A 16,466-nucleotide genomic window follows, 5' to 3' on the forward strand; every position below is an offset into this window, starting at 1 on the left:
TATCTCACTCCACACGTACCCACTGTGTATCTCACTCCACACGTACCCACTGTGTGTCTCACTCCACACGTACCCACTGTGTATCTCACTCCACACGTACCCACTGTGTATCTCACTCCACACGTACCCACTGTGTGTGTATCTCACTCCACACGTACCCACTGTGTATCTCACTCCACACGTACCCACTGTGTATCTCACTCCACACGTACCCACTGTGTATCTCACTCCACACGTACCCACTGTGTGTGTATCTCACTCCACACGTACCCACTGTATATCTCACTCCACACGTACTCACTGTGTATCTCACTCCACACGTACCCACTGTGTATCTCACTCCACACGTACTCACTGTGTGTGTATCTCACTCCACACGTACCCACTGTGTATCTCACTCCACACGTACCCACTGTGTATCTCACTCCACACGTACCCACTGTGTATCTCACTCCACACGTACCCACTGTGTGTCTCACTCCACACGTACCCACTGTGTATCTCACTCCACACGTACCCACTGTGTATCTCACTCCACACGTACCCACTGTGTATCTCACTCCACACGTACCCACTGTGTATCTCACTCCACACGTACCCACTGTGTATCTCACTCCACACGTACCCACTGTGTGTCTCACTCCACACGTACCCACTGTGTATCTCACTCCACACGTACCCACTGTGTATCTCACTCCACACGTACTCACTGTGTATCTCACTCCACACGTACCCACTGTGTGTGTATCTCACTCCACACGTACCCACTGTGTGTGTATCTCACTCTACACGTACCCACTGTGTGTGTATCTCACTCCACACGTACCCACTGTGTGTGTATCTCACTCCACACGTACCCACTGTGTATCTCACTCCACACGTACCCACTGTGTATCTCACTCCACACGTACCCACTGTGTATCTCACTCCACACGTACCCACTGTGTGTCTCACTCCACACGTACCCACTGTGTGTGTATCTCACTCCACACGTACCCACTGTGTGTCTCACTCCACACGTACCCACTGTGTGTCTCACTCCACACGTACCCACTGTGTGTGTATCTCACTCCACACGTACCCACTGTGTATCTCACTCCACACGTACCCACTGTGTGTGTATCTCACTCCACACGTACCCACTGTGTATCTCACTCCACACGTACCCACTGTGTGTCTCACTCCACACGTACCCACTGTGTATCTCACTCCACACGTACCCACTGTGTATCTCACTCCACACGTACCCACTGTGTGTGTATCTCACTCCACACGTACCCACTGTGTATCTCACTCCACACGTACCCACTGTGTATCTCACTCCACACGTACCCACTGTGTATCTCACTCCACACGTACCCACTGTGTGTGTATCTCACTCCACACGTACCCACTGTATATCTCACTCCACACGTACTCACTGTGTATCTCACTCCACACGTACCCACTGTGTATCTCACTCCACACGTACTCACTGTGTGTGTATCTCACTCCACACGTACCCACTGTGTATCTCACTCCACACGTACCCACTGTGTATCTCACTCCACACGTACCCACTGTGTATCTCACTCCACACGTACCCACTGTGTATCTCACACGTACCCACTGTGTATCTCACTCCACACGTACCCACTGTGTATCTCACTCCACACGTACCCACTGTGTATCTCACTCCACACGTACCCACTGTGTATCTCACTCCACACGTACCCACTGTGTGTCTCACTCCACACGTACCCACTGTGTATCTCACTCCACACGTACCCACTGTGTATCTCACTCCACACGTACTCACTGTGTATCTCACTCCACACGTACCCACTGTGTGTGTATCTCACTCCACACGTACCCACTGTGTGTGTATCTCACTCTACACGTACCCACTGTGTGTGTATCTCACTCCACACGTACCCACTGTGTGTGTATCTCACTCCACACGTACCCACTGTGTGTGTATCTCACTCCACACGTACCCACTGTGTATCTCACTCCACACGTACCCACTGTGTATCTCACTCCACACGTACCCACTGTGTGTCTCACTCCACACGTACCCACTGTGTATCTCACTCCACACGTACCCACTGTGTATCTCACTCCACACGTACCCACTGTGTGTCTCACTCCACACGTACCCACTGTGTATCTCACTCCACACGTACCCACTGTGTATCTCACTCCACACGTACCCACTGTGTATCTCACTCCACACGTACCCACTGTGTGTGTATCTCACTCCACACGTACCCACTGTGTATCTCACTCCACACGTACCCACTGTGTATCTCACTCCACACGTACCCACTGTGTATCTCACTCCACACGTACCCACTGTGTGTCTCACTCCACATGTACCCACTGTGTGTGTATCTCACTCCACACGTACCCACTGTGTGTCTCACTCCACACGTACCCACTGTGTGTCTCACTCCACACGTACCCACTGTGTGTGTATCTCACTCCACACGTACCCACTGTGTATCTCACTCCACACGTACCCACTGTGTGTGTATCTCACTCCACACGTACCCACTGTGTATCTCACTCCACACGTACCCACTGTGTGTCTCACTCCACACGTACCCACTGTGTATCTCACTCCACACATACCCACTGTGTATCTCACTCCACACGTACCCACTGTGTGTGTATCTCACTCCACACGTACCCACTGTGTATCTCACTCCACACGTACCCACTGTGTATCTCACTCCACACGTACCCACTGTGTATCTCACTCCACACGTACCCACTGTGTGTGTATCTCACTCCACACGTACCCACTGTATATCTCACTCCACACGTACTCACTGTGTATCTCACTCCACACGTACCCACTGTGTATCTCACTCCACACGTACTCACTGTGTGTGTATCTCACTCCACACGTACCCACTGTGTATCTCACTCCACACGTACCCACTGTGTATCTCACTCCACACGTACCCACTGTGTATCTCACTCCACACGTACCCACTGTGTATCTCACTCCACACGTACCCACTGTGTGTCTCACTCCACACGTACCCACTGTGTATCTCACTCCACACGTACCCACTGTGTATCTCACTCCACACGTACCCACTGTGTATCTCACTCCACACGTACCCACTGTGTATCTCACTCCACACGTACCCACTGTGTGTCTCACTCCACACGTACCCACTGTGTATCTCACTCCACACGTACCCACTGTGTATCTCACTCCACACGTACTCACTGTGTATCTCACTCCACACGTACCCACTGTGTATCTCACTCCACACGTACCCACTGTGTATCTCACTCCACACGTACCCACTGTGTATCTCACTCCACACGTACCCACTGTGTGTCTCACTCCACACGTACCCACTGTGTGTGTATCTCACTCCACACGTACCCACTGTGTGTCTCACTCCACACGTACCCACTGTGTGTCTCACTCCACACGTACCCACTGTGTGTGTATCTCACTCCACACGTACCCACTGTGTATCTCACTCCACACGTACCCACTGTGTGTGTATCTCACTCCACACGTACCCACTGTGTATCTCACTCCACACGTACCCACTGTGTGTCTCTCTCCACACGTACCCACTGTGTATCTCACTCCACACGTACCCACTGTGTATCTCACTCCACACGTACCCACTGTGTGTGTATCTCACTCCACACGTACCCACTGTGTATCTCACTCCACACGTACCCACTGTGTATCTCACTCCACACGTACCCACTGTGTATCTCACTCCACACGTACCCACTGTGTGTGTATCTCACTCCACACGTACCCACTGTATATCTCACTCCACACGTACTCACTGTGTATCTCACTCCACACGTACCCACTGTGTATCTCACTCCACACGTACTCACTGTGTGTGTATCTCACGCCACACGTACCCACTGTGTATCTCACTCCACACGTACCCACTGTGTATCTCACTCCACACGTACCCACTGTGTATCTCACTCCACACGTACCCACTGTGTATCTCACTCCACACGTACCCACTGTGTGTCTCACTCCACACGTACCCACTGTGTATCTCACTCCACACGTACCCACTGTGTATCTCACTCCACACGTACCCACTGTGTATCTCACTCCACACGTACCCACTGTGTATCTCACTCCACACGTACCCACTGTGTATCTCACTCCACACGTACCCACTGTGTGTCTCACTCCACACGTACCCACTGTGTATCTCACTCCACACGTACCCACTGTGTATCTCACTCCACACGTACTCACTGTGTATCTCACTCCACACGTACCCACTGTGTATCTCACTCCACACGTACCCACTGTGTGTCTCACTCCACACGTACCCACTGTGTATCTCACTCCACACGTACCCACTGTGTATCTCACTCCACACGTACCCACTGTGTATCTCACTCCACACGTACCCACTGTGTATCTCACTCCACACGTACCCACTGTGTATCTCACTCCACACGTACCCACTGTGTGTGTATCTCACTCCACACGTACCCGCTGTGTGTGTATCTCACTCCACACGTACCCACTGTGTGTCTCACTCCACACGTACCCACTGTGTATCTCACTCCACACGTACCCACTGTGTGTCTCACTCCACACGTACCCACTGTGTGTCTCACTCCACACGTACCCACTGTGTGAGTATCTCACTCCACACGTACCCACTGTGTGTGTATCTCACTCCACACGTACCCACTGTGTATCTCACTCCACACGTGCCCACTGTGTATCTCACTCCACACGTACCCACTGTGTATCTCACTCTACACGTACCCACTGTGTACCTCACTCCACACGTACCCACTGTGTGTGTATCTCACTCCACACGTACCCACTGTGTGTGTATCTCACTCCACACGTACTCACTGTGTGTGTATCTCACTCCACACGTACCCACTGTGTATCTCACTCCACACGTACCCACTGTGTGTGTACCTCACTCCACACGTACCCACTGTGTATCTCACTCCACACGTACCCACTGTGTGTGTACCTCACTCCACACGTACCCACTGTGTGTGTATCTCACTCCACACGTACCCACTGTGTATCTCACTCCACACGTACCCACTGTGTGTGTATCTCACTCCACACGTACCCACTGTGTGTGTATCTCACTCTACACGTACCCACTGTGTGTGTATCTCACTCCACACGTACCCACTGTGTGTGTATCTCACTCCACACGTACCCACTGTGTATCTCACTCCACACGTACCCACTGTGTATCTCACTCCACACGTACCCACTGTGTGTCTCACTCCACACGTACCCACTGTGTATCTCACTCCACACGTACCCACTGTGTATCTCACTCCACACGTACCCACTGTGTGTCTCACTCCACACGTACCCACTGTGTATCTCACTCCACACTTACCCACTGTGTATCTCACTCCACACGTACCACTGTGTATCTCACTCCACACGTACCCACTGTGTGTCTCACTCCACACGTACCCACTGTGTGTGTATCTCACTCCACACGTACCCACTGTGTATCTCACTCCACACGTACCCACTGTGTGTGTATCTCACTCCACACGTACCCACTGTGTATCTCACTCCACACGTACCCACTGTGTGTCTCACTCCACACGTACCCACTGTGTATCTCACTCCACACGTACCCACTGTGTATCTCACTCCACACGTACCCACTGTGTGTGTATCTCACTCCACACGTACCCACTGTGTATCTCACTCCACACGTACCCACTGTGTATCTCACTCCACACGTACCCACTGTGTATCTCACTCCACACGTACCCACTGTGTGTGTATCTCACTCCACACGTACCCACTGTGTATCTCACTCCACACGTACCCACTGTGTATCTCACTCCACACGTACCCACTGTGTATCTCACTCCACACGTACCCACTGTGTATCTCACTCCACACGTACCCACTGTGTGTCTCACTCCACACGTACCCACTGTGTATCTCACTCCACACGTACCCACTGTGTATCTCACTCCACACGTACCCACTGTGTATCTCACTCCACACGTACCCACTGTGTATCTCACTCCACACGTACCCACTGTGTGTCTCACTCCACACGTACCCACTGTGTATCTCACTCCACACGTACCCACTGTGTATCTCACTCCACACGTACTCACTGTGTATCTCACTCCACACGTACCCACTGTGTATCTCACTCCACACGTACCCACTGTGTATCTCACTCCACACGTACCCACTGTGTATCTCACTCCACACGTACCCACTGTGTGTCTCACTCCACACGTACCCACTGTGTGTGTATCTCACTCCACACGTACCCACTGTGTGTCTCACTCCACACGTACCCACTGTGTGTCTCACTCCACACGTACCCACTGTGTGTGTATCTCACTCCACACGTACCCACTGTGTATCTCACTCCACACGTACCCACTGTGTGTGTATCTCACTCCACACGTACCCACTGTGTATCTCACTCCACACGTACCCACTGTGTGTCTCTCTCCACACGTACCCACTGTGTATCTCACTCCACACGTACCCACTGTGTATCTCACTCCACACGTACCCACTGTGTGTGTATCTCACTCCACACGTACCCACTGTGTATCTCACTCCACACGTACCCACTGTGTATCTCACTCCACACGTACCCACTGTGTATCTCACTCCACACGTACCCACTGTGTGTGTATCTCACTCCACACGTACCCACTGTATATCTCACTCCACACGTACTCACTGTGTATCTCACTCCACACGTACCCACTGTGTATCTCACTCCACACGTACTCACTGTGTGTGTATCTCACTCCACACGTACCCACTGTGTATCTCACTCCACACGTACCCACTGTGTATCTCACTCCACACGTACCCACTGTGTATCTCACTCCACACGTACCCACTGTGTATCTCACTCCACACGTACCCACTGTGTGTCTCACTCCACACGTACCCACTGTGTATCTCACTCCACACGTACCCACTGTGTATCTCACTCCACACGTACCCACTGTGTATCTCACTCCACACGTACCCACTGTGTATCTCACTCCACACGTACCCACTGTGTATCTCACTCCACACGTACCCACTGTGTGTCTCACTCCACACGTACCCACTGTGTATCTCACTCCACACGTACCCACTGTGTATCTCACTCCACACGTACTCACTGTGTATCTCACTCCACACGTACCCACTGTGTATCTCACTCCACACGTACCCACTGTGTGTCTCACTCCACACGTACCCACTGTGTATCTCACTCCACACGTACCCACTGTGTATCTCACTCCACACGTACCCACTGTGTATCTCACTCCACACGTACCCACTGTGTATCTCACTCCACACGTACCCACTGTGTATCTCACTCCACACGTACCCACTGTGTGTGTATCTCACTCCACACGTACCCGCTGTGTGTGTATCTCACTCCACACGTACCCACTGTGTGTCTCACTCCACACGTACCCACTGTGTATCTCACTCCACACGTACCCACTGTGTGTCTCACTCCACACGTACCCACTGTGTGTCTCACTCCACACGTACCCACTGTGTGAGTATCTCACTCCACACGTACCCACTGTGTGTGTATCTCACTCCACACGTACCCACTGTGTATCTCACTCCACACGTGCCCACTGTGTATCTCACTCCACACGTACCCACTGTGTATCTCACTCTACACGTACCCACTGTGTACCTCACTCCACACGTACCCACTGTGTGTGTATCTCACTCCACACGTACCCACTGTGTGTGTATCTCACTCCACACGTACTCACTGTGTGTGTATCTCACTCCACACGTACCCACTGTGTATCTCACTCCACACGTACCCACTGTGTGTGTACCTCACTCCACACGTACCCACTGTGTATCTCACTCCACACGTACCCACTGTGTGTGTACCTCACTCCACACGTACCCACTGTGTGTGTATCTCACTCCACACGTACCCACTGTGTATCTCACTCCACACGTACCCACTGTGTGTGTATCTCACTCCACACGTACCCACTGTGTGTGTATCTCACTCTACACGTACCCACTGTGTGTGTATCTCACTCCACACGTACCCACTGTGTATCTCACTCCACACGTACCCACTGTGTGTGTATCTCACTCCACACGTACCCACTGTGTATCTCACTCCACACGTACCCACTGTGTGTCTCACTCCACACGTACCCACTGTGTATCTCACTCCACACGTACCCACTGTGTATCTCACTCCACACGTACCCACTGTGTGTGTATCTCACTCCACACGTACCCACTGTGTATCTCACTCCACACGTACCCACTGTGTATCTCACTCCACACGTACCCACTGTGTATCTCACTCCACACGTACCCACTGTGTGTGTATCTCACTCCACACGTACCCACTGTGTATCTCACTCCACACGTACTCACTGTGTATCTCACTCCACACGTACCCACTGTGTATCTCACTCCACACGTACTCACTGTGTGTGTATCTCACTCCACACGTACCCACTGTGTATCTCACTCCACACGTACCCACTGTGTATCTCACTCCACACGTACCCACTGTGTATCTCACTCCACACGTACCCACTGTGTGTCTCACTCCACACGTACCCACTGTGTATCTCACTCCACACGTACCCACTGTGTATCTCACTCCACACGTACCCACTGTGTATCTCACTCCACACGTACCCACTGTGTATCTCACTCCACACGTACCCACTGTGTATCTCACTCCACACGTACCCACTGTGTGTGTCTCACTCCACACGTACCCACTGTGTATCTCACTCCACACGTACCCACTGTGTATCTCACTCCACACGTACCCACTGTGTATCTCACTCCACACGTACCCACTGTGTATCTCACTCCACACGTACCCACTGTGTATCTCACTCCACACGTACCCACTGTGTGTATCTCACTCCACACGTACCCACTGTGTATCTCACTCCACACGTACCCACTGTGTATCTCACTCCACACGTACCCACTGTGTATCTCACTCCACACGTACCCACTGTGTATCTCACTCCACACGTACCCACTGTGTATCTCACTCCACACGTACCCACTGTGTGTGTATCTCACTCCACACGTACCCGCTGTGTGTGTATCTCACTCCACACGTACCCACTGTGTGTCTCACTCCACACGTACCCACTGTGTATCTCACTCCACACGTACCCACTGTGTGTCTCACTCCACACGTACCCACTGTGTGTCTCACTCCACACGTACCCACTGTGTGAGTATCTCACTCCACACGTACCCACTGTGTGTGTATCTCACTCCACACGTACCCACTGTGTATCTCACTCCACACGTACCCACTGTGTGTCTCACTCCACACGTACCCACTGTGTATCTCACTCCACACGTACCCACTGTGTGTCTCACTCCACACGTACTCACTGTGTATCTCACTCCACACGTACCCACTGTGTATCTCACTCCACACGTACCCACTGTGTATCTCACTCCACATGTACCCACTGTGTATCTCACTCCACACGTACCCACTGTGTGTCTCACTCCACATGTACCCACTGTGTATCTCACTCCACACGTACCCACTGTGTGTGTATCTCACTCCACACGTACCCACTGTGTATCTCACTCCACACGTACCCACTGTGTGTATCTCACTCCACACGTACCCACTGTGTATCTCACTCCACACGTACCCACTGTGTGTCTCACTCCACACGTACCCACTGTGTATCTCACTCCACACGTACCCACTGTGTATCTCACTCCACACGTACCCACTGTGTGTCTCACTCCACACGTACCCACTGTGTATCTCACTCCACACGTACCCACTGTGTATCTCACTCCACACGTACCCACTGTGTGTCTCACTCCACACGTACCCACTGTGTATCTCACTCCACACGTACCCACTGTGTATCTCACTCCACACGTACCCACTGTGTGTCTCACTCCACACGTACCCACTGTGTATCTCACTCCACACGTACCCACTGTGTATCTCCCCGCGTGGTGCGCAGGGCGCCGCCCGTGCGTGCTGCTCTCTGCCCGTGTCCACCCCGGGGAGTCCAACAGCAGCTGGGTGATGCGCGGCTCTCTGGGCTTCCTGCTGGGCCCCAGCGTGGAGGCCCGGGCCCTGCGCCTCGCCTACGTCTTCCGCGTGCTGCCCATGCTCAACCCGGACGGCGTGGCCAGCGGAGCGTGAGGACCCTGGCACGCTCACCACACTCACACCACGCTCACCACGCTCACACCACGCTCACCACGCTCTCACCACGCGCTCACCACGCGCTCACCACGCTCACCACACTCACACCACGCTCACCACGCTCACCACGCTCTCACCACGCGCTCACCACGCTCACCACGCTCTCACCACGCTCTCACCACGCTCACCACGCTCACACCACGCTCTCACCATGCTCACCACACTCACACCACGCTCACCACTCTCTCACCACGCTCTCACCACACGCTCACCACGCTCACCACGCTCTCACCACGCTCTCACCACGCTCACCACGCCCTCACCATGCTCACCACGCCCTCACCACGCTCACACCACGCTCACCACGCTCACACCACGCTCTCACCACGCTCTCACCACGCTCACCACGCTCACCACGCTCTCACCACGCGCTCACCACGCTCACCACGCTCACACCACGCTCACCACGCTCACACCACGCTCACCACGCTCTCACCACGCCCTCACCACGCTCTCACCACGCTCACCACGCTCTCACCACGCTCTCACCACGCTCACCACGCGCTCACCACGCTCACACCACGCTCACCACGCTCTCACCACGCTCTCACCACGCTCACCACGCTCACACCACGCTCTCACCACGCTCTCACCACGCTCACCACGCTCACACCACGCTCTCACCACGCTCACCACACGCTCACCACGCTCTCACCACGCTCTCACCACGCTCACCACGCTCTCACCACGCTCTCGCCGTGCGCTCACCGCACGCTCACCACGCTCTCGCCGCCGCATGGAGACCCACAGACTCACCACACGCTCACCACACAGAGAGACCCACAGACTCACCACACGCTCACCACACAGAGAGACCCACAGACTCACCACACTCTCACCACAGACTCACCACCGACCCACACGCTCGCCACACGCTCACCACACGCTCACCACACGCTCACCTCACAGAGACCCACACGCTCACCACACGCTCACCACACAGAGAGACCCACACACTCACCACACGCTCACCACACGCTCACCACACAGAGAGACCCACACACTCACCACACACTCACCACACAGAGAGACACACACACTCACCACACACTCACCACACAGAGAGACCCACACACTCACCACACACTCACCACACGCTCACCTCACAGAGAGACACACACACTCACCACACACTCACCTCACAGAGAGACCCACACACTCACCACACGCTCACCTCACAGAGAGACACACACACTCACCACACACTCACCACACACTCAATACACAGAGAGACCCACACACTCACCACACACTCACCACACACTCACCTCACACAGAGAGACACACACACTCACCACACGCTCACCACACGCTCTGTGCGGATGTCTGTGTGAGTCTGCGTGTGTGCGAGTACCCGGTGTGAACATCGCCACTGGGGAGACAAAGGCGGCCGGGTGCGGTGCCGGCCTTCGTAGGCGCCGCCGTCACCGCCGCCGCACCTACGCGGGGGCGAGGCCTTTGCCTCGCGTCCGTCTGCCACGGTGCACTTGCCCTGGCGCCGTGTTGGAGGCCGCCCGGGGCCCTTGCGCCTGTGCCCCCCTGCCCCCACTTAGGCACCGCTGCGCTCTGAGCGGCGAGGATCTGAACCGCCAGTGGAGGTCTCCCTGCCCAGAGCGGGCGCCCACCGTGTACCACAGCAAGGGCCTGCTGCTCTACCTCGCCAGCGTGGGACACACGCCCGCGGTGGGTGGGGTGGGGGGGGTGGGTGGGTGGGTGGGGTGGGTGGGTGGGGTGGGTGGGTGGGTGGGTATGGTGGGGTCGGGTGGGTGGGTGGGGTCGGGTGGGTGAGCGACTTGATGGACTGATTGTCTCCGTGTGTCCCCGTGTCTCCGTGTGTCTCTCCGTGTCCCCGTGTGTGTCCGTGTCCCCGTGTGTGTCCGTGTCTCCGTGTCCCCGTGTGTGTCCGTGTCTCCGTGTCCCCGTGTGTCTCTCCGTGTCCTCGTGTCTCCGTGTGTCTCTCCGTGTCCCCGTGTGTCTCTCCGTGTCCTCGTGTCTCCGTGTGTCTCTCCGTGTCCCCGTGTGTGTCCGTGTCTCCGTGTCCCCGTGTGTATCCGTGTCTCCGGTGCCGCAGGTGTTCTGCGACTACCACGGCCACTCGAGCAAGAAGAACGTCTTCCTGTACGGCTGCAGCCTGCGGGAGACGTTGTGGTACTCGGAGCTGGGCGCCAACTGTGTCAGCGAGGACTCGAGCTACAGGGTGAGCCGCTCGCTTACCCACCTGGCTACCCACTCGGCTACCCACCCACTCAGCTACCCACTCGGCTACTCGGACACCAAGCTACTCACACACTCAGCTACTCACACACTCAGCTACCCACCCAGCTACCCACCCAGCTACCAGGTCAGCTACCCACCCACTCAGAGGCTCACACACCCAGCTACCCACCCACCCAGCTACCCACCCACCCAGCTACCCACCCACCCAACTACCCACCAACTCACCTACCCACCCACTCACCTACCCACCCAGCTAACCCCCCACCCCCCCCCACTCGGGTACCCACCCACTCAGCTGCCCACCCACTCAGCTGCCCACTCGGCTACTCGGACACCAAGCTACTCACACACTCAGCTACTCACACACCCAGCTACCCACCCACTCAGAGGTTCACACACCCAGCTACCCACCCACCCAACTACCCACCCACCCAGCTACCCACCCAGCTACCCACCCAGCTACCAGGTCAGCTACCCACCCACTCAGAGGCTCACACACCAAGCTACTCACACACCCAGCTACCCACCCACCCAGCTACCCACCCAGCTACCCCCCCCCCACTCGTCTACCCCGCTCCCTGCTAGACGCTGGCGCGCCTGCTGGCGACGAGCGCTCCGATGTTCTCGGAGCGCTCGTCGCGTTTCCTGGTGGAGCGGTCGCGCGACGCCACAGCCCGCGTGGTGGCCTGGAGGGAGCTGGGAGTGCGGCGCTCCTACACCATGGAGACCACCTACTGTGGGTGTGACCACGGTCCCTACAAGGTGAGTGGACCTCCTACACCATGGAGACCACCTACTGTGGGTGTGACCACGGTCCCTACAAGGTGAGTGAAGCTCCTACACCATGGAGACCACCTACTGTGGGTGTGACCACGGTCCCTACAGGGTGAGTGAAGCTCCTACACCATGGAGACCACCTACTGTGGGTGTGACCACGGTCCCTACAAGGTGAGTGGACCTCCTACACCATGGAGACCACCTACTGTGGGTGTGACCACGGTCCCTACAAGGTGAGTGGACCTCCTACACCATGGAGACCACCTACTGTGGGTGTGACCACGGTCCCTACAAGGTGAGTGGACCTCCTACACCATGGAGACCACCTACTGTGGATGTGACCACGGTCCCTACAAGGTGAGTGGACCTCCTACACCATGGAGACCACCTACTGTGGGTGTGACCACGGTCCCTACAAGGTGAGTGGACCTCCTACACCATGGAGACCACCTACTGTGGGTGTGACCACGGTCCCTACAAGGTGAGTGGACCTCCTACACCATGGAGACCACCTACTGTGGGTGTGACCACGGTCCCTACAAGGTGAGTGAAGCTCCTACACCATGGAGACCACCCACTGTGGGTGTGACCACGGTCCCTACAAGGTGAGTGAAGCTCCTACACCATGGAGACCACCTACTGTGGGTGTGACCACGGTCCCTACAAGGTGAGTGGACCTCCTACACCATGGAGACCACCTACTGTGGGTGTGACCACGGTCCCTACAAGGTGAGTGGACCTCCTACACCATGGAGACCACCTACTGTGGGTGTGACCACGGTCCCTACAGGGTGAGTGGACCTCCTACACCATGGAGACCACCTACTGTGGGTGTGACCACGGTCCCTACAAGGTGAGTGGACCTCCTACACCATGGAGACCACCTACTGTGGGTGTGACCACGGTCCCTACAAGGTGAGTGGACCTCCTACACCATGGAGACCACCTACTGTGGGTGTGACCACGGTCCCTACAGGGTGAGTGGACCTCCTACACCATGGAGACCACCTACTGTGGGTGTGACCACGGTCCCTACAAGGTGAGTGGACCTCCTACACCATGGAGACCACCTACTGTGGGTGTGACCACGGTCCCTACAAGGTGAGTGGACCTCCTACACCATGGAGACCACCTACTGTGGGTGTGACCACGGTCCCTACAAGGTGAGTGGACCTCCTACACCATGGAGACCACCTACTGTGGGTGTGACCACGGTCCCTACAGGGTGAGTGGACCTCCTACACCATGGAGACCACCTACTGTGGGTGTGACCACGGTCCCTACAGGGTGAGTGGACCTCCTACACCATGGAGACCACCTACTGTGGGTGTGACCACGGTCCCTACAAGGTGAGTGGACCTCCTACACCATGGAGACCACCTACTGTGGGTGTGACCACGGTCCCTACAGGGTGAGCGGTGATGCTGGTGGTGGTGAGAATGAGTTGGTGAGTTATCCAGGGACACATTTACAGGTGGACGGGTGAGTGAGTGAGTGAGAGGACGGGTCGGTGGGTGAGTGAGTGAGTAAGTGAGTGAGTGAGAGGATGGGTCGGTGGGTGGGTGAGCGTGTTTCTATCACGCTCCCAGGGTCTCCAGCTGGGTCTGCGTGAGCTGCAGGAGATGGGGGAGTGTTTCTGCATTGCTCTCCTCCGCCTTCGTCCGCGCCTGGGACACGGCGGGGACAACGCGTGGACACCGGGAGACAGCGCCCTCCGGTACGCGGGGAGACACGGGGGGGAGACACTGGAGGAGGCACGGATGGAGACACGGGGGAGACACGGGGGGGAGACACTGGAGGAGGCACGGATGGAGACACGGGTGGAGATACTTGGGGCACGTACGGAGGAGACATGGGGAAGTCACGGGGGCAGACACAATTCACGAATCATTCACTCACTCACTCGTTCAGCGAGTGAGTGAGTGACTGCATGAGCGGTTGAGTGAGTGGCCGAGCGTCTCCCCCCCCCCCCCCCCGTGTGTCCCCCAGCGCTGTGGTGGGGGTGGACGAGGAGGTGGAGGAGGAAGAGGAAGAGGCGCCGTGCGACGAGGAGCCGGACTACAGCGCCTGCAGCGACTCCTCCGGGCCCGACGACTTCCTGGACGACCTCCTGCTGAGCGACCCCGAGCCCGACTTTGACCCCGCCACGACCCCGCACCACGACCCCTCGGAGGTCGCGGCGCTGGCCATACGGCCGGGGGTCGTGACCTACGACTCCGGTGACCTCTGAGCCGTGGCGGGGGGAGGTCGTGACGTTCGAGGTCTCCAGCGCTTCGCTCGTTCCGCACCCTGTGACGTCGCTCTCACGAGGGGCGGGCGGGCGGCTGAGCGAGTGGGTGGGTGGGTTGGTGGGTTTAGGTGGGTGGGTGGGTGAGTTTAGGTGGGTGGGTGGGTTTAGGTGGGTGGGTGGGTTGGGGTGAGTGGGTGGGTGGGTTTAGGTGGGTGGGTAGGTTGGGTTGGTAGGGTGGTAGGTTGGGTGGGTGGGTGGGTAGGTTGGGGTGGGTGGGTGGGTATGTGGGTTTAGGTGGGTAGGGTGGGTAGGTTGGTAGGTTGGGTGGGTAGGTTGGTAGGTGGGTAGGTTGGTGGGCGGGTGGGTTGGGGTGGGTGGGGTGGGTAGGGTGGGTGGGTAGGTTGGTAGGTTGGGTGGGTGGGTAGGTTGTGTGGGTAGGTTGGTGGGTTGGGTTTGGTGGGTGGGTGGGTTTAGGTGGGTGGGTTGGGTTGGGTGGGTGGGTAGGTTGGGTGGGTAGGTTGGGTGGGTGGATTGGGTGGGTGGGGTGGGTGGGGTGGGTAGGTTGCTAGGTTGGGTGGGTAGGTTGGTGGGTGGGTGGGTGGGTTGGGGTGGGTGGGTGGGTTGGGGTGGGTGGGTGGGGTAGGTGGGTGGGTAGGTTGGTAGGTTGGGTGGGTAGGTTGGTAGGTTGGGTGGGTAGGTTGGTAGGTTTGGTGGGTAGGTTGGTGGGTGGGTTGGGTTGGGGTGGGTGGGTGGGTTGGGTTGGGTGGGTGGGTGGTCCATCGGTCTCGACTGCCTCCAAAATGTACTGCATGGGAGGTGCAATATAATTATTAACTGGCGATGATGAATATATCTTGTCTCCTGAGACAGAGACACAGCACTCCCCCTGTCTCTGTGTCTCCTGAGACAGAGACACAGCACTCCCCCTGTCTCTGTGTCTCCTGAGACAGAGACACAGCACTCCCCCTGTCTCTGTGTCTCCTGAGACAGAGACACAG

The 16,466-nt window shown here is 56.4% G+C and overlaps 1 protein-coding gene across 1 annotated transcript in view; it reads left to right on the forward strand.

The window, feature by feature from the left end:
• The window catches only part of LOC116937462 (cytosolic carboxypeptidase 4-like), a 45,875-nt gene extending 30,292 nt beyond the window's left edge, over positions 1–15,583 (forward strand). The window contains exons 11-16 of the mRNA XM_076056971.1: positions 9,997–10,177; positions 11,798–11,927; positions 12,316–12,441; positions 13,047–13,223; positions 14,828–14,955; positions 15,228–15,583. Coding sequence (XP_075913086.1) covers positions 9,997–10,177; positions 11,798–11,927; positions 12,316–12,441; positions 13,047–13,223; positions 14,828–14,955; positions 15,228–15,468 — 983 coding nt within the window. The 3' untranslated portion in view covers positions 15,469–15,583. The remainder of the gene's footprint in view (positions 1–9,996; positions 10,178–11,797; positions 11,928–12,315; positions 12,442–13,046; positions 13,224–14,827; positions 14,956–15,227) is intronic.
• Positions 15,584–16,466: the final 883 nt, after the last annotated feature.

This window comes from Petromyzon marinus, chromosome 79 (genome assembly GCF_048934315.1).
Source record: "Petromyzon marinus isolate PM22_M1 ecotype Great Lakes invasive population chromosome 79, UKy_Petmar_22M1.pri1.0, whole genome shotgun sequence".
Classification (NCBI taxonomy): domain Eukaryota; kingdom Metazoa; phylum Chordata; class Hyperoartia; order Petromyzontiformes; family Petromyzontidae; genus Petromyzon; species Petromyzon marinus.